At 40.3% G+C, this 22469-nt stretch overlaps 1 protein-coding gene across 1 annotated transcript in view; it reads right to left on the bottom strand.

Moving 5' to 3' along the window:
- Positions 1–22469, bottom strand: part of eppk1 (epiplakin 1) — a 108439-nt gene that overhangs the window by 31631 nt on the left and 54339 nt on the right. Inside the window, exons 10-35 of the mRNA XM_079485054.1 lie at positions 21745–21860; positions 21497–21603; positions 21238–21357; positions 20574–20669; positions 20319–20446; positions 19561–19654; positions 19324–19478; positions 18767–19118; positions 18493–18570; positions 18133–18294; positions 17818–17922; positions 17546–17641; positions 17334–17459; positions 17084–17236; positions 16780–16934; positions 16439–16565; positions 15981–16164; positions 15066–15223; positions 14388–14566; positions 14126–14264; positions 13683–14039; positions 13490–13573; positions 13296–13400; positions 12601–12699; positions 7624–10962; positions 851–7156 (exon numbers count right to left, since the gene is read on the bottom strand). Coding sequence (XP_079341180.1) covers positions 851–7156; positions 7624–10962; positions 12601–12699; positions 13296–13400; positions 13490–13573; positions 13683–14039; positions 14126–14264; positions 14388–14566; positions 15066–15223; positions 15981–16164; positions 16439–16565; positions 16780–16934; positions 17084–17236; positions 17334–17459; positions 17546–17641; positions 17818–17922; positions 18133–18294; positions 18493–18570; positions 18767–19118; positions 19324–19478; positions 19561–19654; positions 20319–20446; positions 20574–20669; positions 21238–21357; positions 21497–21603; positions 21745–21860 — 13120 coding nt within the window. The remainder of the gene's footprint in view (positions 1–850; positions 7157–7623; positions 10963–12600; positions 12700–13295; positions 13401–13489; positions 13574–13682; positions 14040–14125; positions 14265–14387; positions 14567–15065; positions 15224–15980; positions 16165–16438; positions 16566–16779; positions 16935–17083; positions 17237–17333; positions 17460–17545; positions 17642–17817; positions 17923–18132; positions 18295–18492; positions 18571–18766; positions 19119–19323; positions 19479–19560; positions 19655–20318; positions 20447–20573; positions 20670–21237; positions 21358–21496; positions 21604–21744; positions 21861–22469) is intronic.

The raw sequence follows: 22469 nt of genomic DNA, 5'->3' as shown, positions 1-22469 counted from the left end.
TAAATCATTAAGCCTAATGGGGGGCACATTAACTAAAAAAGAAACCCAATGTAGACCCATTTAAATGAAATTGAATGTTACTCTGCATATTTACAGTAAATGTGTGTCATATCCTGCAATGATCTTCAGTTTGTAACATGTCCAGAGGAATCGGTGAATCTAGTAAGACTGCATAGTTCCGAGCTAATCATTTTCCAGTTCTAAATAATAAAAGATTATTAATTTCTTATTAGCCACAGGTGTGGCAGAGTCGCCAAGATATGTATTGTTTTGTTTATCGGCATTGTCTCATGGCAATATTGAGTGTCTAAATGGACGTAATTCCGCTCTGCAGACAGTCAATATCCTCTAATTTCACCATGCTGGCTTGTAGTGTTAACATGTTAAACGTTAAAATAAAGATGTACAGATGAGGATCTTTGGACAAACATAGACAAAAATATAAGAACTAACTTTTACATCTCATTTGATTTATCCTCTTCATGATGTCATTACATTTTTTGCAATATTACTAGTTTATGAAAAAACTAGATACAAATAAAAAAAGAAAAGTTATAAGTATTTAACACTGCTAATAATTGAATGGAAATGTAAAAAATATTTTTTTCAGCCATGAATGCTTTGCAGAACAAACTGTATATGATATATGATGTATAGTCTCATATCGTCATGTCAACAAGAAATAAGAGGAAAAAAAACATGAAAGAAACATTAAACTAAATATATTTATAAATGTAACACAATACCAAAGCCAGTTTCATGTAGTAATATTATAACCATCAGTGAAAAGCCCATTAGCAAATTCATGCAGAGCAGGATAAATGTCATTTTTGTACATAAATTAAGCAACTAAAGAGCACTGGGTTTGTGATAATGTTAATATTTTCTTTTCCTCATAGCAACAGTTCCTGCCTGATGCCAAAGCTGCAAGGGCCTGCTTTAGCTCATCCATCTGAAGTCCACCATGCGACCCTGAATCATACCGGCGGCCATAGCTAGTGGGGCTGTAGGTTGAAGGAAAACTCATGGAGAAACCTGAGCCTGTAGCATCGAAACTTCCTCTTCTAGAGCCTGATCTGGAACCAGTTCTGGATCCAGATCTAGAGCCTGAGGTCGATCCCGAGCCACTGACACTGTACGGGCTGTAAAGACCTTTGCTTGACTGAGAGGAAGCCTCTAGCAAACGCAGACCGGTTCCTTCTTCTATCATGCTTCTGTCCATGGCATCCTTGTAGGAGATCTTGAGTTTTGTTTTCGGGCAGGTGAGGTATTTGGAATATGCGCTGACGTCTCTCAGTTTCTGTGCAGTGCGTGCATCTAGGTTGCCCTTCCTTACAGCTTCATCCAGTGCTACTCTTCCTGTAACATCTGGTTCGATTAATCCACCTGTCAGGTACTGGACTTCAAGGAACCGCTGGCCAGCTTCATAGTAGAGCCAACCCTTCTTTAAGGCTTGAGCGGCTGACATTTTGGTTTTGGTTCTTGGATCTTCAAATCCCTGAAAAGCTTTCTGAGCCAGATTGATACGATCAACCATTATCTTATCCACCAGCCCTTTGGTCATTGCATCAGCAACAGCTAATTTTTCTCCTGTGACTGGATCTATAATTCCTCCCGTACACGCTTGTGCTTCTAACAGTCTTTGACCAGTGATGTTGTCAACAAGATTCCTATGCATAGCCTCTGTGACTGACACTTTTTCCAAAGTATCTGTATCTAGAATTCCAGCCACAGGTCCGGTTTCCTCTGTTGGATCGTTCCAGGTTGTTGCTGGCGCCTTTATGGAGGGAACTGGGCTCATGGTATAAGAAGAGCTGGATCCAAAGGAAGACGAACGTGATCTGAAGCCGCTCATATTGCCAGAGAGCATGTCTGCAAATTCAGTGATGGAAAGATTACCAGCACGGTACTGGTCCAGAGAAGACTGGTCAATGAGGCCTTTGGAGATTGCATCATCAATGTCATACTGCCGCCCCGACCTTCTGTCAGTAATCATTGACTTAACAACACCATCGGAAGATGAGGTAGTTATTTCCTCCCATTCGCATTCTTGCTCCGCAAGCTCCATGTAAGTTTGATGGTCAATGAGACCTTTGCGGTATGCTTCGTACACAGTCATCTCTTTTCCAGATTCAGGATCGACAATAACAACTCTTCGTTTGCGCACTGAGGACTTGGAGGAGGTCTTTCTTTCACGTTTCTTCTCTTTCAGAAGTAAAAGGGAAAGTCCAGTTTCAGTGTCTGTTATGCACCTCTCCATCAGCTGAAGGTAGGTTAGATTCTCCTCTGTGTTTGGATCGAAGAACCCTTTAGTGTCATCAGAGGGATCAGTGAGAATTTGATTCATCTCCTCATCGAACAGACCACGCTTGTAAGCCACTTCAACAGGCAGCCGATGGCTCTCTTCTGGATCAATAATGCCACCTGTGGCTATCTGAGCTTCGAGCAGACGTACACCGTGGTCTTTCAGAATGAGACCTTTTTTCATAGCTTGGAAGAGGGAGATCACTTTGCCAGAGTATGGATCTTTGTAGCCGGTCACAGCTCGCTCAGCAGAGAGAAGCTTGTCTTTAAATTCTGGTCCAACAACTCCTGTTTTCACTGCTTCTTGGACATTCATCTTCAGATTTTTGATTGGATCGATCACATACCCAGTAGACGCTTGAGCCTCCAGGAGCTCAAAGGCGGTTCCTGGTCTGATCATGTTCTTTTTCATGGCTTGGTAGACTGACAGGCGGTCTTTAGTGGCTTCTACATACACGCCTGCAATGGAGCTGAGACCTTCAAGATATTTCTTTAGATCTTTACTGAGGTCCTCCACAGAAATGGTCCCCTCCATCAATGCTGTGTACGTCTTCTGATCAATAATTTGAGAGCGCAACAGCTCATCCGGGGTAATCTGCTTTCTAAGTCCCTTAAACAAAAGACTTTTGTCAGCCAGAGACAACAATCGCAATCCGCTGTCTTTGTCAACTTTGCATCTTTTGAGAAGTAGTGCATAAGAGAGCTTTTCCTCTGTGGTTGGATCTGTAAAATATTTCACATCTCCATTTGGATCGGATAGTCTCTCACTGGTTTCTTTGTTAATGTATCCACGCTGCATGGCGATATCAGTTGGAAGGCGGAAATAGTACTCAGGATCCATAAGGCCACCCGTTGCCTCCTGGGCTTCCAACAGCTTTAAAGCATGATCCTCAGGAACAAGGTCTTTTTTCATGGCTTGGAATAGAGAAATCACTTTACCAGTGTATGGATCTTTGTAACCTGTGACAGCTCTTTCGGCTGACAGGAGTTTATCATGGATCTCTGGGCCAACAACACCCTTCCGAACAGCCTCGTCAACTGTCAACAACTCATCCTTCACAGGGTCATTGATAAATCCTGTTGCTACTTGCGCCTCTAACAGATCAATAGCAACGTCAGGTTTAATGAGACCCCTCTTCATGGCTTGGTAGATGCTCACCTTAGCATAATTATCGGCGAGCACACCAGCGATACTGCCCGTTCCAAAGAGGAGCTTCCTGACAGATGGCATCTCCATGACCTCCCTGATGGTTTTCTTGCCTTGTTTGAGCAGGTTGTAAGTTTCAAGGTCTATAATCCGAGCTCTGTAGAGTTCCTCGATTGTAACCCGGCGTCTGATGACATCACATGACATGCTTTGCTCAGTCTTGATGATTTGTCTTTGCTCAATGATTTCAATTATTATGATGACCATTCTTTCTTTTGTAATTTTTCCTGAGCGGTACTGTTCCAGCAGCCTTAGCTTTTCATCATCTGGCAGCAAGTCTGACTTCATGACCTCCCATAATGTCACTTCTTTGCCTGCAAAACTTTCATGTGATATATCTACTTGAGTGTTGGCCAAGTCTGTTTCTGCTTGTTCCTCTGTGAAAACATAAGATTTCTCAGCTTGCTTTGGAGCTTCTGCTTTAGAAAGCGGTATCAGGCATATTCCAGAATCTGGATCAGTTATGCATCTCTCTTTAAGTTGTTTATATGTGACACTCTCATCTTTGTTGGGATCTGTGAAACCTTTAATGTCATCTGAGGGGTCTTTGAAAGATTTAGCCAACTGCTTGCTGAAGTAGCCACGCTGAATAGCTATATCACTTGGAAGGCGATGGTTATTTACTGGATCAATTATTCCTCCCGTGGCCTCCTGGGCCTCTAGAAGAGGTATGGCATGGTCTCGCAGAACAAGTTGTTTCTGCATGGCTTGGAGGAGGGAAATCTTATTGCCAGTGTATGGGTCTTTATAACCAGTAACAGCTTTCTCTGCTGACAGCAGTTTCTCATGTAGTTCTGGACCAACAATGCCAGCCTTTACAGCATCAACAACTGTAAATCTCTCATTTCTGATGGGATCAATTATATAGCCAGTAGCTGCTTGGGCCTCCAACAAGGCCAGACCTGTGTCTGGTGTCAGTAGTTTCTGCTTCATTGCTTGGTAAATGCTGAGTTTTTCTTTCGTCTTTTGCAAAAACACCCCAGTAATGCAATCAGATCCTTGCAAGTAATGTTTGACAGAGTCAATTTGACCGACCTCTGCAGGCTTCTTTTTGCCTTGTTGGAGCTTATCATATGTATCTTTGTCTATGATTTTAGATTCAAACAAGGAACTGGCTGTTACGGGTCCTCTGAGACCCTCAAAGCTGTCTTCTTGTTTCTTTTCTTTTTCATCAACCGTGGTGACTATTATTGTGATGAGTTGTTCAATGGTGACTTTTCCAGATCTATACTGTTGAATGAAATAAATCCTTTGCTCTTCTGTTAAATACTCAGAGTTGATAATTTCCCAAATGGTGACCTTTCTTCCCTTAAAAAGTCCACTTTGTATATCTACTGTTGCATGGCTCAAAGCGTCTTTAAATTGTGCATCAGAAAGGGGCTCAATTTCTTTTAACTTGATTGCTTTTTCTGAGAGTGGAAGCAGTGGCAGACCAGTCTGTTTATCTGTGATGCATCTTTTAAGCAATTCAGCATAAGTGGTGTTTTCTTGTGTGTTGGGGTCAACAAATACCCTACTGGAGTCGGATGGGCTACTTAAAGTTTTATTCATCTCCTCATTTAGGTAACCACGTTTACATGCAATATCTTGTGTGAGGCGGTAACTTTTCTCTGGGTCAATAACTCCTCCTGTCGCAAGTTGAGCTTCTAAGAGTCGGATTCCTTGGTCTCTCTTGATGAGATCTTTTTGCATCGCTTCAAAGAGGGATACAGTTTTTCCAGTATATGGATCTTTGAAGCCACAAACTGCTCTTTCTGCGGACAGCAGTTTCTCATGAAGTTCTGGGCCAACGATACCACTTTTGACAGCTTCATCAACAGTGAGCTTTTGGTTCTTCCCTGGGTCAATGATGAAGCCAGTTCCAGCTTGAGCTTCCAAAAGGTCAATTGCAGGCTTTGTTCCAAGGATGTCCTTCTTCATGGCTTCATAAATGGACATTTTTTCTTTACTCGACTCAACAAGCACTCCAGCAATACTGTGTGTGCCTTCTAGGGCTTTCTTGACAGGTTCAAGCTCAGACACTTCTTTAATAGTAGCTTTACCATTGTGTAATTTGTTGAATAAATCTTTATTAATAACCTTTGCTTCCAAAAGCTCTGTCGCAGGTACAGATGATCTCAAACCGACAAAGGCAGGTTCCTTCTTGTTCTCCTTGTCCTCGACAACAGTTATAACAATCCTGATAATTTTTTCAACTGTAATTTTGCCTGTCTTGTATTGACGGATGAGATCCTTTCTTTGATCCTCAGTGAAGTATTCCGAATTGATGACTTCCCAGATGGTGACGGTCTTTCCTTTAAATCTTCCAAATAGAATCGATATGCTCGATCTACTAAATACATCTTTAGTTTCTTCATCTGTGTAAGTTCTTTCAATCTGCCCAGCTTTCTCTGTGACAGGTAGTAATGGAATGCCCGTGTCAGGATCTGGTTTGCATTTCTCTAGTAACTCAGAATAAGTGAGGCTGTCTTGAGTGTTGGGGTCTATAAATGTTTTCTTGTCAGCAGGAGGACTGGACAGAATTTTGCTTTGATCTTCATCCAACTGTCCTTGTGCGCATGCCGTTTGGACCGACACGCGGTGGCTATTGACTGGATCAATTATTCCGCCAGTTGCATATTGAGAATCAAGAAGTTTTCTGGCCTGGTCCTCTGCGATCAAGCCCTTTTTCATAGCTTCAAACAGTGAAATTGTATTTCCAGTGAAGGGATCTTTGAATCCTGTGGCAGCCCTTTCAGCAGTTAACAATTTAGTGTGTAACTCGGGTCCTATCAAAGAATCTTTCACAGCTTCATTGACAGACAGTCTTCTGTTCTTGATGGGGTCAATGATGTAGCCAGATGCAGCCTGAGCTTCGAGGAGCATCATAGCTGTGCTTGGTGCAATCTTGTTCTCTTTCAGAGCCTGATAGATGCTCATTTTCTGGTTGGGTTCAACTATTACACCACCTATGGAATCTTTACCTTTTAGGCACATCTTGACTTTGTCATTCTTGGAAAGATCTTGCACTGTGGTTTTGCCTTTCTTAAGCTTGTCCAGTTCTTTTTTGCTGAGAACGCCAATGTTGTAAAGTCGGCTCGCTGGCACCTTCTCTCTGATGCCGTCAAATGACAGGGGTTCATCTTTTTTCACACCATCCAATTCTGTAGAGCCATTGAAGACCTTCTTTGTTGTTCCTACCATGGTCATTTGAACTAACTCATCTTCAGGGACATCCTCAGTTTGAATTTCCATTTCCTTTGTGTGAGATGGCCTCTGTGAATTCTGAAGCTGTTTGAGCTTTTCCTTTAAGTTCTTGTTTTCCTCAGCCAGAAGTTTGTCTTGTTCAATTCTCTTCTTTTCTAGCTCTTGCATCTCATTTTGCTTGTTGAACATCTCGTCCTCAGCCTCCTTCTGCTTTTTGAGAGCAGCATCCATGGCAGACTGGAGTTTCCCCTTTTCCTCCTCCATCTGTTTTTTCTGACGTTCCTGTTCTTCTTTAAGAGCCTGAGCCTTCTTCACTTCATCTTCGAATTGCTTTTCCAGCTTCTTTTTCTCTGCTTCAATGGCCTTTTCCTTTTTCAGCAATGTTTCCTTTTCTGCAATGAAAGTTTTCTGGAGGATAGTCTTTTCCTGCTGTAACTGTTCTTGTTGCACATTGGCCATCTGTGAATAAAAGCCATAAAACAATAATTAATGAACAGAGACTAATTATGAATGTACAACATTAATAGCTGTTACAGAATTGTATACAATTCAGAAGAGATCTTATGAACGCTAAGGGGTTATATGAAATTGAACAGAATTACATTATAGTGTCCATGTTTTATTAAAATGAATAGAAGCATATTACAATATTGTTTGAATATGCAACATCATTGTGTTTTGCCATTGTTGATGTGTTGAGAAACAACCGTATTTGAAACTGAATTGTAGCATGGACACTGCAATATAAAAGTCGTCCAGAACATCTTTGTTCATTTAAGTTGCAGAATTTGTTATTACTTTGTCTTTTATTACACAATTTACACAAACAAAGATGTTCAGTATGTATAAAAACTGTTAATTGTTAATTTAGGGATTTAAAGGTAAACTATAAAAGCTAGACCACAATACCACATGTAACACAATACCTCTTTTGACTGTTTTTGTAAGTCAGCTGCCTCTTTTTTCAATTTTTCCTTTTCTTTCTCAAGCTCTGCGATCGCTTTATGCAGATCTTCAGCCTCTTTTGTGCTTTGCAACCTCTGCACTTCCAGTTTTTCAACAACAACGTGTGAAGTCTGTTTTTCTGTCTCTATCAGACGGGCTTTGATGTCATCGGCTTGTTTCTTGAATTTTTTGGATTCCTCTTCAGCTTTGGACTGAGCATCACTCAGCTGCGTCACCCTGATCTTTAGTTTCTCAGCCTCAGCGGTTATTTCCAATTGTCGTTTGCGTTCAGCTTCTAAGGATTTCTGGAAACCTTCAGTCTCTTGTTCCAGACGCTGCTGCATCTCCTTTTTGGCCTCCAATAGCTTTTGAGCTTCGACCTGAGCTTGATCTTTCTGCTTTTGGAGCTTCTTGGCTTCAGCCTTTAGTTTCGTTGCCTCCTGAACGGCCTGCTTTTTCTCCTCAAGCATCTTATCAGCCAGTTCTCTTTGTTTGGCAAGATCCGTCTCTGCAATTTGTCGCAATCTCGCAGCTTCTTGAGCCTCAACGCTGAGTTGTGCTGCCTCATCAGCCAACTTTTTCATGTTCTCAGCTTCCTCTTCAAGAAGTTTCTTAGTGTTGTCTTTATCTTTCTTCATAAGCTCTTGGTTCTCCTTTTCAATTTTAAGTTTCAGTTTTAATAACTCCTCCATCTGGATCTTGACTTTAGAGAGCTCATCCTCCACTTGACCTTTTTGCTTCACAGCATCACTGACCTCTTGCTTGAGTCGCTTTAGTTCATCGTCAAGGATAGATTTTTGTTTGTCCGTCTCATCCAGTTGCAATTTAACTTTTGATAACTCGTCTTCAACCTGAGACTTCTGCTTCAAGGTCTTTTCTGCAAGCTTTTTGTACTTGGCCATCTCAGCATCCGCTTCTTGCTTTTGTTTTAAAGCAGCAGCCTCTGCCTCAGCTCGCCTGGAAGCTTCATTTTCGGCTTCTTTTCTCAGTTTTTCAGCATCTTCCTGGGCTTTGGCCTGTTTGGCAGCTTCAGCCTCAGCAGCCTGCTTTTGACGCTCGGCCTCTTCTGCTTTCTTCTGTAACTGTACAGCCTCTTTCTCAGCCTTTGCTTTAGCCTTTTCAGCATCTTGTGCTTGTTTCTTTGCGTTATCGAACTCTTCCTTAAGTTTATCCTGCGCCATACTATCTTTATTTTGTTGGAGCAGAACAACTTGGGATTTCTGCTCAGCAGCAGCACATTTCTGTGCGGCCTCCTTGACTAAAAGAATCTGCTTCTTGGCCTCCTCCTCTGCACTCTCTTGCTGCTTTTTGGCCTCGTCTGCTTTCTTTATAAGACGTTCGACTTCCTCCTGAGCGGCTTTGTGCTGTCTTGCCGCCTCTTCTTCAGCAGCTTGGATTTTCTTCACCTTTTTCTCAGCTGCTTTTCGCTTCTTCTCTTCTTCCAAAGCGAGCTTTCTGAATTTCTCCGCCTCTTCCTCTGCCTTTGCTTTGCTCTTTTGAGTCTCGTCGGCCACGCGCTTCAGTTTGTTAAGCTCAAGTTCAAGATCCTGTTTACCAGTTGAAGACTTCTCAAAATTGAGTTTCAGAATGTGGATCTCCTCCTCCACTATTTTCCTCTGCTTCAGTGTTTCTTCTACAATTTTCTTCTGCCTTTCCAGTTCTGTGTCTGAAGACTTCTTTAACTGATCAATTTTTTCTTCGATGGCTTGCTTGTGCTGAGATGCTTGATCTTCAAGGGCTTTCCTCTGGTATGCCTCTTCTTCAGCTTTTCTTTTTAAACGGTCATTTTCAGCTTCCTTCTCTTTCAAAGCGATCTCGGCTTCGGCTTTCAAACGGGTTGCTTCGTTGATAGCTGCTAATTTTTCTTTCAGTATCTTCTCAGCCTCTGTTCTTTGTCGAGCCGCTTCTTCCTCTGCCAGCTGTCTCTGTTTTTTTGCCTCTTCTGCAACAGACCTCAGCTTGGTTGCCTCCTCAGCAAGTTCCCTCATCTTTGCCGCCTCAGATTCAAGTAGTTGTTTGCTCTTTTCAGTGTTTGACATTGATTCCTTCTCAGTCTTAGATTTCATCTGTAGAAGAATCTCCATCTCCTTCCTTACTTTGACCAGCTCCTCTTCCAGCTCCTTCTTCCGTTTAACAGCAGCACTGACTTCATTTTTAAGACGCTGGAGCTCTTCATCCAAGACTGATCTCTGTTGTTCAGCGTGCTCAAAATCTGCTCTTAACCGAATGAGTTCATGCTCTGCCACAAGCTTCTGCTGAGCTGTTTCTTCAGCCTTCTTCCTTTGGTTCTCGAGTTCCTTCTCTGCGGTCTCTTTCTGTTTGAGTGCAGCCCCCTCAGCTTTTCCCCTTTTCTTTGCCTCCCGCTTGGCTTCCTCTTTCTGCTTTTCCGCCTCTTCTTGAGCTGCACTTTTCTTGTTGGCCTCTTCTTCAGCCTGGAGACGAAGACGAAGAGCTTCATTAGCTTTCTGTCTCCATGTTTCTAGTTCCTTCTCGGCCTGCTCCCTTGCTTTATCCGCTTCGGCTTGCTGCTTCTTCAGATGTTCGGCCTCCTCCTGAAGCTGGACGACCATCACATGCTCATTTTTGAGCGACTCTTCCAATTTAGCTGTCAATGACAACTGTTTACTCTCAAGCTGGGTGGCTGCAGTCTTCTTGGCCACCTCTTTTACCACTTGAATCTGCCTTTGCTTTTCCAGCTCCGCTTGCTTCATGTGTCTCTCGGCTTCTTCTGCTTGGAGCTTGAACTTCTCCAGATCCTCAAGGGCTTTCTTTTTCTCATTGGCTGCCTCCTTCTCGGCCGCCGATTTCAGTTTGAGCTCCTCTTCCGCCGTGCGTTTCTTTTGAGTCTCTTCAGCAACTTGCTTCCGAAGCTTATCTGCCTCTTCCTGAGCCACCTTTAGAAGTTTGTCAGCTTCATCTGCTTTGTTTCTAAGCTGCTGAAGCTCAGTTTCAGAAATAGATTTTTGTTTCGTGGTCGTCTCCAGCTGAATTCGTATTATACGGAGTTCTTCTTCGATTCTGGTACGGCTTATCAGAGCTTCCTCAACCTGTTCCGACTTGGACTTGATTTCTTGGTCTGAAAGGCTTTTAAGCTCCAGAAGCTCTCGCTGGATATTGTGCTTCTGTTTCTCAGCATCGACAGCCACATCCTGACGTTTGTTGACTTCGTCTTTCATCTTCAGCTTTAGCTCGCTGGCCTCTTGTTCTGCTTTGGCAATAGCCTTTGCGTGAGATTCAGCTAACTGTTTTTGCTTTTCTAGCTCGGCCTGCATCTCGGCCAGTTTTTTCCCCTCTTCCTCCTTAAGCTTTTCAGCAGCTTTCTGTATTAGTGGAAGTAAATAGTAAGGGAAATAGAGATGTTAAGCATTTTAGGAGTTAGATTTTATATCTGTAGTAAATTACAGATACATACATGTGTAAGTACATATAAATGTAAGTAAATGAATAAAGTAACAGGGAGTTAATTATGCTACAGTAACTAGTCAAATATCTACAAAATATTTATGACGGACAATCTAAAATCATAATGTATGGTACACAAAATGAGACACAATCACAAAAACAACACTATAGCTGCAGTTATAAAATGGCATCATGCTATTGTTGTGTTATCATTAGCTATGACTTGGGAATTCAATCTAATTCATATTTAAAACCTAAACCCTGTCATTCTGAAAAATAAAGAGTTTGATCTAATAAAGAAAATAAATGTAGTTAATTTCATATACACGGCGTGCAGACAATGTTGTCAAATGGGCCAAACTGCCTAATTTTTTTTTTCAAAATGTTTTATCATTGTGGCGGGTCAGTGAAAAAAAGCATTAGCGTGGATTACAGCAAGGTTAAGGCACTTTATACAACAAACATTTATGTATGTTTGAAGAAATATCATGACTACAAAGTGCACAGATTATTGATGCAGAAAAGAACGAATGATTGAAATAAAGAAAATGAGATAATGGCAGGCCAGAAACATGTGCAAAAATAAATAAAAATTTATATTTATTAATGCTATGATGTTTAAAGATTCCTGTAGAAATCTTATAGTAAACATGTACTGTATGCACAGAGTATTCTTTTGCATTTAAATATGTCGCTTAATGTTGGCAAAAAAACATATTAATGTCAGGTCTGAAAAGGGACTGAAAGATGATGATCGTGCATTTTTGTGGACGATTTACCTCTTTAGCGCCCAAACATGACAAACATTCATCATGATAAAGCACTGGGCAAGCGGTTTAGAGAGGCAAACAGAAAATAAAGGTTAGAAAAGAAAAAGCAGAACCAAACTGTGCAGACAACCATTACAGAAAAAGGAGTGGAAGTCAGGCTGAAGCATAACAGAGTAAAATCAACAACCAGAGCCAAAAAACAAGTGATGGGAAAGAATTCTGCTATCTGTTTACAGGAGCAACAGTCAGTAAACACCGTTTGTTATGTAATAGTACATGAACTATTACACAGTGCACATGAACAAACTTTATATTCAAGATGAGAATAATGTTTGCTTCAGACCGAAGGGTTTCTAAGCTTATTAGAAGCTCGCTAAAGTATAATTAAACCTCACCTACATTTAGTCCTAAACATTCAGTATAATGAGAGACATACGCTGTGACAGAAATGTGATGAACTGCACTGTAAGCGTTAGCATCACTGCACACCTAAAGTAGCTGATCTTATTCTGTAGTATTTTGGATTTACGTAACTACACAATTCAATTTTCTTGTTACTAATTTGATGCTGTTTAAGCCTTTAAAGGGCTCACAGGGAATTCCTGACTAACATTTTAATAGTAAATCTGAGAACGACCCTGCCAAGACTTGAAACTTATTCAGTTGTAACTGTGTCTCATATGGTTTGCACAGTAAAATATTTCATATGTCCATACATAAAGCTAGTTAGTGAATTAAAGTTAGTACTAAATTACTTACTAGGAGATTTCAGGTCTTGACACTTACCTCTTCATCCTCTAGGCGTCGCTGTGTCTCTATGATGAATTTAATGTACTGGCTTGACAGAGTCAGCAGCTCACTGTATCGTGTTCTCAAAGTCACGTACTGAAAGACAGGTCAACATTTTTCATTGTAAAAACAAGGTAAAGAAATGTACAAAAATGTGTCTAATACCCCAATTTATAAAGATGTAAAAGATATCACCCCAAAATGAAAATTCTCTCAGCCCAGATATTTTACATTTGACTTCCTTTCCTCAGTTAAACACATTGTTATACTGTACAAAAAGCTCACAAATGACTTAAGTGGGTTTATTAAATGTCCTCTTAAAGGAGAGCACTTTGACGCATGCCTATTAGGTTTGTGCTCCGAAGATGCCGAAGTTCTCTAAACATGTTTAACCTCTTGCGGGTGATTAAAAAAAAATCACACAAAGTTAAGCAAAACGATACATTTGTAAAAGTAAAGAATTCATATTTGGAGCTTTTTTGCTGAAAAAAATATATATTATTGGTTCTTTCATCTTGCATATGCATGTTTATATCATAAGACACATAAGAACAAAGAGACAATGCTACACACCCCTATATCCACCATATCATTAAATAATCTAAAATATTAATAATTGTTCTTAACAAACCTTTTGTTTTACCGTTCTGAAATAATTTTTTTAGCAAAAGAACAATTGGTGGATGAGGTACCTCTTGAATGATGTCATCAGATGAGGACTCCATTTTGGGTTTCTTCATAGGAGAAGCTATGGGGTCCGCAAGAGCTTTATATGTCACCAGTTGAAGCTCATAATCCTGGATGAGAAAATTCAGTCACATGATATTCAAAAATCACTTGGATTTCTGTGCAAAATTTCAACATTCATTTCAACATTCATACACACCTTAACAGCATCAATGTAGGCTTTGGCATGTTTATGACACTCATCCACCTTGTCCTGTTTTTTCACAATCTCCTCAAGCAGTTTCTGCACAGTACGAATTAGTTTAAAGTGATATAGGGAACACTGCTAAGTAAAGCGAAGACTCATTTTTTAGGGTTGCCACTGTAACGAAAATTAAATATCACACAATTACCTTCTCCTGTGTCAGCTGCTCTCGTAGGTCTTTGCTGTCACCGACGGGCACAGCGTGCAGCTTGTCCTGCCTCTGCTTGGCATCGGCTATCCAGCGAATGAGCCAATCGTAGCTCTGCCTATAAGCCTGCATCTGCTTCCTCAAAAGATCCAGCTCTCGCAGTCTCAGCTCCATCTGAGCAAACACGGCCTGCCAGCGGTCCCTCAGGTTACCCACCAGCTGCCTGTAGTGCTCCAGCTCCACATCACGCTCACTGTGAAGCTGAGACATCTGGTTATTCACCACGGTAGCCCTCTGAAGCTCTTCTTCCAGGCGGTCAAATGTGCCTTGCTTGCCCTCGGCTTCAGCGCGCAGTTTCTGGGGTGGAGAAACGTGTTAGATGTGTGTGAGGTCATGCATGCTTTGTGCTCTTGTAACTGCAAACAATGTTTTAAGACGGGCACCTGAAGCTGCGATTGATCAGCCTCAACCTCCTTTTCATCAACAGAAACTTTGTGTACATCTCTCAGTTGATTCTCATACTTGTTAAGAACCTCCTCAGCTCCTTGTTTGCTGCGGATTACCATGTCTATTGTCTTCAACCTGCACAGACAAAAAATAAATAGGTTTGGCATCATTTTATATGGACAGAAAATTCTTTCCAGTTTTAATTGATTTCAAAAAACACGTTTTAAATATATATTCTAATACGACACGGGCACTGACTTGTCTAAGTACACAGATGAAAGGCTGTAGACGTGGTCCATCTTTTTCTGAGTGATGTCAATCTCTGAGCGCAGAACAGGAGCGGAACTGGACTGCTGAGATGTTGCCAGCACCTCTTCACTTTTCTCCACCATCTTGCCCAGGTCTTTCTTTAGACCTTCCAACTCCGCCTGCACTTTCTTTAGGACAGAGAGACAAAAAAACACGTTTAATAAGCTAGGTTTGTAAAGACTTGTTTTACATAAAAATGTGTGAGGTGACTGAGGTAGAGCTTAAGTCTTAATAGTTATAATATAGCAGATTTTTTGCATCAAAGTAGTCATAGCCAAAAAAGGTAATAAGCATTTACCACAGTACATTATAGATTTTAATATATATTACTCAAATTTGTAGAATTAATGTTTTTTTGAATATTGAAATCATTAATTTTACTGACACAATGTTTTATTATTTTGCACAAATAAATACTGGAGATTGGCTTGCTAAGCATCCATTTCAATCTTGTTCTTGGCCTAACTATATTAAAGATATCAATGTAATACAGGTATTTTCACAAACCGTTTACATTAACATCACAATATTTACAGTACGTACAGTAGAATGCATTTATGTAAAAACTAAAATGACTTCAGCTAGTTTGCCATGTACAACAGAGTACAATAAGCCGTTTGTCCACACCTTCTGCTCTGTGGTCCTCTGTGCACAAGCTTTGAGGGGTTCCTTGTCCGCCAGTTGTCTGAGTCGGCTGACCGTTCGGGTCTCGCACCCCTCCAGTCTCAGCCTCAGGTCTTTTATCTGGGTAATGTAACTCTTGCACACCGACTCATCCTGTTCACCTGTTAAAACCAAGCATAGAAGACAGATGACCCTTGTCCACCTAAACACATATGGCACCACTATATGAAATAGCAACACAGTTTTGACGCATTTTGAAAAGCAATAATGCTTTACAAAATTCTATTTATTTACACACACTTATGTGAGTGAACCGCATTCGAAACCGTGGACAGGAAAAGCAGGCGACAGTGATGAGGCAGTTTCATGCATGCTGTCTTTTACTGTGATGAAAAAAATATTTTATACAAATTTTAAACAAATTAAACACGTATAAAATGGACAGTATCAGCAAACGCTGTTATATTGACAACACAGCAGAGTCAACACTGATCTGAGCACAATGCACATGCACTGTAAGTCATTCGCAGTCGGTTAATCTGCAAATTCACACTGTTATGTTTACCCGTAGCTTTGTCTTTTGGGCTCAGGACACGTTCTGAAAAATATGTCTTAATGTCATAATGGGAACTGTGGATGGAAAGCCTGGTGCTATCATAAAAACAAATGCGCAGCAGAAATGTAAATAAAAAGATTAAACATTTTGTATGATGTATAAGCCGTTTAAGCCATAAAGTCTATGTCTTTTCTCAAGAATGTGTAAAATGTTGCACAGTGCAACAGGGGTGTGTTCAAGGGACCATGTTGGCTTTGTGTGCAGATTTGTTTAGGTGATCCGACACACGGGTGCTTTGCTGAAAAGTAAAAGTGATGACAGATTTCTACGCATCTTAATAAACAATCTGCCCTGACACCCACCTTGCTCAACAGACCGCAGCAGCTTATCATAGTGTTGAGTTGCTTTGCCGTAACTGTTCTCGGCCTGCAGGCGGTCATCGGCGCCGAAGATTTGAGAATCCTGACTGTCACGCATGAAGGCTTGATAGTGCTGCTCCAAGTTCTTGAGAGACAGACGATATTCCTCGACTCTCAAAGTCTTAAACTGCACAGAAATAAGAAAATATGTATATTCCTTTAGTACATACAACACTCAAACAGTACATCGATCCTATTGTGAAATTCGTGAAGGTGTGGAATTGCATTTAACATGGCTGGTAACCAAAAGATTTTAAGTGGTTTGTGAAACTATATATGATAAAAAACAGCTCAGCAGTGTGTGCTTTGTAATGAATAATAAAACAAAATGAATTGTTAAATTGTTCTTCTAAACATCTTGAAAGTATCTTAATACCAAATATGAGGTGTGTGCAAGTTACCATGATAAAATTCCAGGAGTTGATAAGCTGGATATCTCTCATGAGGTACTGCCAAGACAGCAGACTCTTCATATCCACATGGAGCTTCTGCCACAGGACCATTAACCTCTGCTGACTCGCATCCAAACTGAAGTTCAAAACCAAAATGAAGGTAAAACAGCAGAACAAAGAGATCAAACAGATTGGGTTATATTGCAACATCTTTCCACATCAACCTTGCCAAACTGCCCTCCAGATCTCATAAACAGAGATAAAAGGAGTATGTGGAATTTGATTGTACTGCCAATAAAAAGAATGCAGGCTAAACAAGGCCATCACTGAACGCTCTTATCTAGATTCACCTCGAGCTCAAGTCGACGGCCTCTTTGTTGGTGGGAGGGATTATGAAGCAGATGGACGGTACTGTGGCTTCGTTTCCACTGGAGTTCCGCACGTTCCATTTGTACGGCTGCGAGTTGTTTGTCAGGAAACATTCGTCTGCTTTGTGCACTGTGATCTAGGATGAAGAATGATAATTATGAAAATCTAAAGATGTCAAACAAAACTATACTTATATTATCGTTTTTCAGGCAAATAAGAACATGGTCAATTTATTTTATTACCCAGGTGCAAGAGCAAACACATGACAGAACGTCTCTATTTTACCTCCATTTGTTTGAAGTCACAGACAGCCTGAATGGGTAATTTGCCCTTGACGGGGTGAGCAGTGTTTCTCGGTTTCAGCTGGATAATGGTCTTGGCTCTCCGGTTGAGACCCTCCAGGTGAGTCTTGAACTCATTGAGCTGATCTTTCTCCTCCTGAAAACCAGACGGGGAACAGACATGACCTTTGCTCCAAAGCTGTGTATTGAAATGCATTCTGTGATGATCAATGAAAATTCTTCTCGGTACCCACCATTGCATCCTGAAGCAAATCCTCCAGGCGTGTGACTGTGATTGAACGGTCACACACATATTTCTTCTTCATCATGTCCTCCATCTTCTTCATCCGTTCCTGGGCATCTTTAACATCCGAGAAGAACTGTAGATTTGGAGGAGATGTTAAAAGAAGGTACATAAGGTTTTGAATAACAAACTCAACATGTTTACTGGTTTTGATAGATGTACCTGGAAGTAAGCTGTGTTTTCTTTAAGATGAATCTCGGTACAGCAGCACAGCTGAAGAATCCAGCTCCATTGAGTCTGAAGAGCTGCAGTAAAAGCCTGAAGAAAAACGGTTTACAAACAGCCATGAATAATCGATATAAAACATCATATCATACAGACACTACTGAAACGTATATCATTTATAATATTTTATTCATTTACAACAACTTAAATTATGGTAAAAATTAGAGATATGAATGAATATTATATAAATGATTATATACAAATATTACTTCAATAGTCTTTCTGGCAGGATGCCCCTCTTTCAGAAGTTTGTCTCCCGTCATCTGGACGCTGTTGACCCTCTTTTCTCTCTGTTCAAGATCTCGCATTAAACCCTAAAGCACAGCATGGGATCATGAACATTAAACACTGAACCCGAAGCGAAGAGATTTCACGATCACGCCATCTAGTGGCAGCAGCATCAAGGTTTCTTACAGACATGATCGACACTGCAGCGCCATCAGATTTTAAAAACTTTTTTCTACATTGCAAACTTAGTTTGCTAAGTATACTATTAACTACAGGTAGAAATCAGAAGTGCATACTGAATAATTGTCCTTCTTGGTGGTCATGTTGGAGTTTCGGTCGCTCCAGTCGTAGTTCACTTCCTCCTCCTCTTTTTCGTTCAGCCACATCAGTTCTTTGGTTGCGGCCACAACAAAAGCGTGCAGCTGATCCAGACTGCGCAGACGAGCCTTGGAGGAGTTCTGAAAAAAATCATTACAAAATATTTATTCAAACAGGCTTTGTATGCTTTGGAAAAAAGTGACGTATAAGGGAAATTAGGGACAGTATGAAGTACTGAGTAAATTAGTAAATGATGACAGAATATTCCTTTTTGGATGAACTATCCCTTTAAACCTGCTTAATTAAATGCAAAGTAAATGTGTGAGTCAAGAACGTACCAGCAGCTTTCCGTACTGAAGGTCCAGTTTGCCCAAACATTCTCGATAGGCTGGTTTACTGACTGGAGTCAACTGATTCTGAGAAAACAGAAAATTGTGTTTTGTTCAAATGTCCAAGACATGTATTCACTGACACAGAAAGCAACTTTAACTTGAAAGGTATCAGAAAGGTAACATTACATTTAGTAAGACCAACATCAAAACCTCGACTCGCATTATAAGTTGATTTAAAGGAAAAAAAACATTTATCAAGACCTATTGCACTGTCACCTACCTCATCAGCCCGTGCACGGTCGATTTTGTATTTAAACTCTTCTATTGACTGATGGAGACCGCGATGGCTGCCAAGATGAGACTCCACAGAGGGAAGATCTTCGCCCCATTCTGCCCCATCAATGCGTCTCTGGTTCTCCTCCACCCAGGCAAGAAGGTCCTGAATATACTTGATGGTGACTTCATCTAGCTCGGGTCTTACGCGTTGAGGAGACTGCTGCAACGTTTGGACGTGTGAGATCTGCGTCACGGGCACTTGGGTCATGGGCACCTGTGATACCGTCACACCTGACTTCAGACGCAGATTATACTCGCTGCGCAGGTTCACCAGACGCTCATGGAGGCGGTAAACCCTGAAACATGAAACAGAGGAGAGCATTAAGTTACTATTCTACATGTGGCCAAATGTGTCTTGTGCTTGAATAATACATATATAATAATAATACATATATGCACACAATCATTTTCTCAAAAAGATAACCCTAACTCATGATCTTTTCCTTAACATCTAACTAGTTCGGGCTCAGAACAAATTTACAGTACAAATATTGTATTGACCTTCTATACATCTGTTCTGCCTGTAGATGGCGCCCGTCTTTAAGCAATTGCACATCATTAAAGAGGTATCGGATCATGTTTTCAGCCTTGTTCAGATCCGCCTCGATCTCAGAGGCGTGCTGGATGGGTTTTCCTGCGGCCAGAAGACGTACATCCTGCAAAGTGAAGAACAATACAAGTTATTCTATGCATGTCTTGTATGACAAGTTTCTATAATCCAAAGTGTATGTTTCTCACCGTCTGTAACAGTGTTTCCACCTGGTTGAGCTGTTCCTCACACACACCCGACTCCATCTGCACCTTACTGACTATTCTCTGCAAACGTTCCAGCCTGAAAACATAACACACAACCATTGCACATGTCAGAATAGATTCAATCATAATCGGCTAAAACACAAAAGAGCTTTTTTTTGTTGATGCACCAACTCACACCCTCGTCTGACGGAGCAGGTACTTCAATCCATGGCTGTCATTGAGAAAAGCCATGACTAATAATTCCAGTAATTCTCAAACCAAGTCCAGAAAGTTTTTTTGGAGAGAGACGCTCTGAATTTGATGTTTATAGTTGAGCGGCTGTAAACGAAGCACTGACTCTGGGCAGCAGACAGTCTTATGACAAAACTTTCTAAAAGTGACGCCTTGTTTGCTCTTGCTTTGAGTCTAATAGCAAATCCATGACGTGAAACATTTTCCAAAACAAATCCATTATCTTTTATATGAATGTATGAAAAAGACATATACAGCATGTAACGTTTATATATCAAATAAATGAAATATAACACCGATTGAGTCAGTGAAAGACTATCATTGTTCAATATAGTCTATTTGCATTGTATAATTTATTCTCTAAATTAAAACTGCATGAAATTCAAATCCGATATGAATGAACAAGGGGTATTAGAGAAGATCGTAATACATTTTAATGAAATTATATGGCAACCTATTAGAAATTACACTCTTGAACTATAAGAATTTGAAAGAAAGCACCATCATACCGTTCAAACTCAGATCGCAGAAGTTTCTCTCGTTCCAGAATGGCCACGTGCAGACGACCCCACTCTTTCTCCACATCAATGGGGTGGTAACCGGGGGGAACCTTTATCTGACCCATCTGCACAGGACCCTGGTGCCAAACAAACCCATGTACAAACAAATCAAATCCTAGTAAAGCATGTTAAGGAAACTCTGAATGTCATGTAAAACCCATATTGTATTAAAATTTCATTACCGCTCAAGTGAATTGAATTTACCTCCAAGGACTTGTAAATAAGCTTGGTGCGATTTTTGTCGGTCTCCTTTGCAGGCAACTCAGTCTCCTTGAATTTCAGAAACTGACGCCAAAGAACCTACAGGGAGAAAATAAGCTAAATGGCTATTTCATAATGAATGGGTATGGTTAATTTGATATCATTTTGTTTACTTTTTGCAGGATAATAGTGCGCATTATGTACACAATATTTAAATAAATTAAGTTCAAGTTTTTTATTATGCCAACATATGCTCCTTGGAAGAGATAGTTCACCTTCAAAATGAAAATTCTGTCATTTTTACATGCCCTTTGTCATTTCAAACATCTATGACTTTTTTTCTGCAGAAAGCAGAAGATATTTTTTTAATTCGTAACACAAAACCGGTCGTCCCTATTGACATTGAAATTGGTTATGTGTCCAAAAAATAGAAGTCAATTGGGACCAACGGCTTTTGGTTACCAACATTTTTCAGAATATTCTATTTTGTGTTTTGCGAAAGAAAGAAAATCACAGTTTTAACATAACAACAGGGTGACTAAATAATAAAAGAATTGGTGAACTAATTCTTTAAAGCTTATAAAAACTTTTAATAAGAACTTTATATTTTGGTAGCAAACGTGCATAACAATGGTTATGGATAGTTATGGGAGACTGTAAAACTAACCTCAATCTCTTCGTAGCTGGTTGGGAATTTTCGCTCCTCAAACACGATGATGTGATGTCTGATCCACTGGAGTAACATGGTCACCAGCTCGTAATATTCCTGCCAGCGCAACTCTAACTCCTATACCCATCACACAGATGATATTGATGATTTCACATATTCTGAACTACTATTGCAGCATCCATATTAAGATCATATAATGTTAAAATATAATGTATTATATATGCAGACTTATAAGTGTTTCTATACGTGTTCTCACATTGGCCTGGATTCCATCATGAACATCAGGAACTCTGGGCATAACATCATACACAGAGGAGACATACGTGATGATGGACTTCTCATCTGGGTGTGGCACGTCCACATCTGCAGGAGCAACCATCAGAATGTACGTTGGATGCAATACATAAACTTTAAATACATTCAGCAGGAATAGACATATGATAAACAGGCTACGATTCTGGAAGGGAATAAAAGAAAATGTTGTGAAGGATCTTCTTCCTTTACCTTCAGGATCCAGCAAGCGAGTGACGCCCATGTCTCTTTCTGCTATGCTGAAGGCCTGCTCCAGATTCTCCAGGTTGGTCTGTCTGTACACCTTATTCATGTCGATCATATTTGGCCTAACATTAAAAACAAGAAGAAACTAGTTATGCAAAGACCATATTATTGTTTCAGTGCCAGAAATAAACTACAGTACAGGTTGTAAGTGACAAGGACGTCATTAAAATAACATATACGGTATAGTGTGCATGTATAAAATTAATAAAAAAATGACTTCACTTTGTACTTCACAGTGAATTACTTTTTACATGTCGAATGAATGCTTGCTATATTGTAACACAGATCCTATTGACAGGCGACTACTGTTGATTTATTACAGTTTAAACATTGTACTTAACAGTATTTAAAGAAACCTTTTCCACCAAAATGAAAAGCCACACTTTTAAACATCTGATTTGAACACATAGCTGACATGCATGCTTGCACATTACGGCTCGTATAATTTACTGCACATTGCTTTGCCAAACCTGGAGGCTATGCAAACCAGGTGATGTGCCAGAGCATGGGCAAGTGAAGACACGGTGGATTTCTCTTCAAAGAGTAAAATACTAAATTCTTATGTGAATTAATTCTCAACACCCAAAAAGGCAAGACAACAACAAAAAACAATTAGGAAAATACTACATGCACACTCAGAAAACCCTCTTTCAAGTAATACACAGTGGTGC

This window comes from Barbatula barbatula (assembly GCF_947034865.1).
Source record: "Barbatula barbatula genome assembly, chromosome: 21".
Classification (NCBI taxonomy): domain Eukaryota; kingdom Metazoa; phylum Chordata; class Actinopteri; order Cypriniformes; family Nemacheilidae; genus Barbatula; species Barbatula barbatula.
The sequence above is the reverse complement of the archived record's forward strand: the minus strand, read 5'-3'. Positions and strand labels throughout refer to the sequence as shown.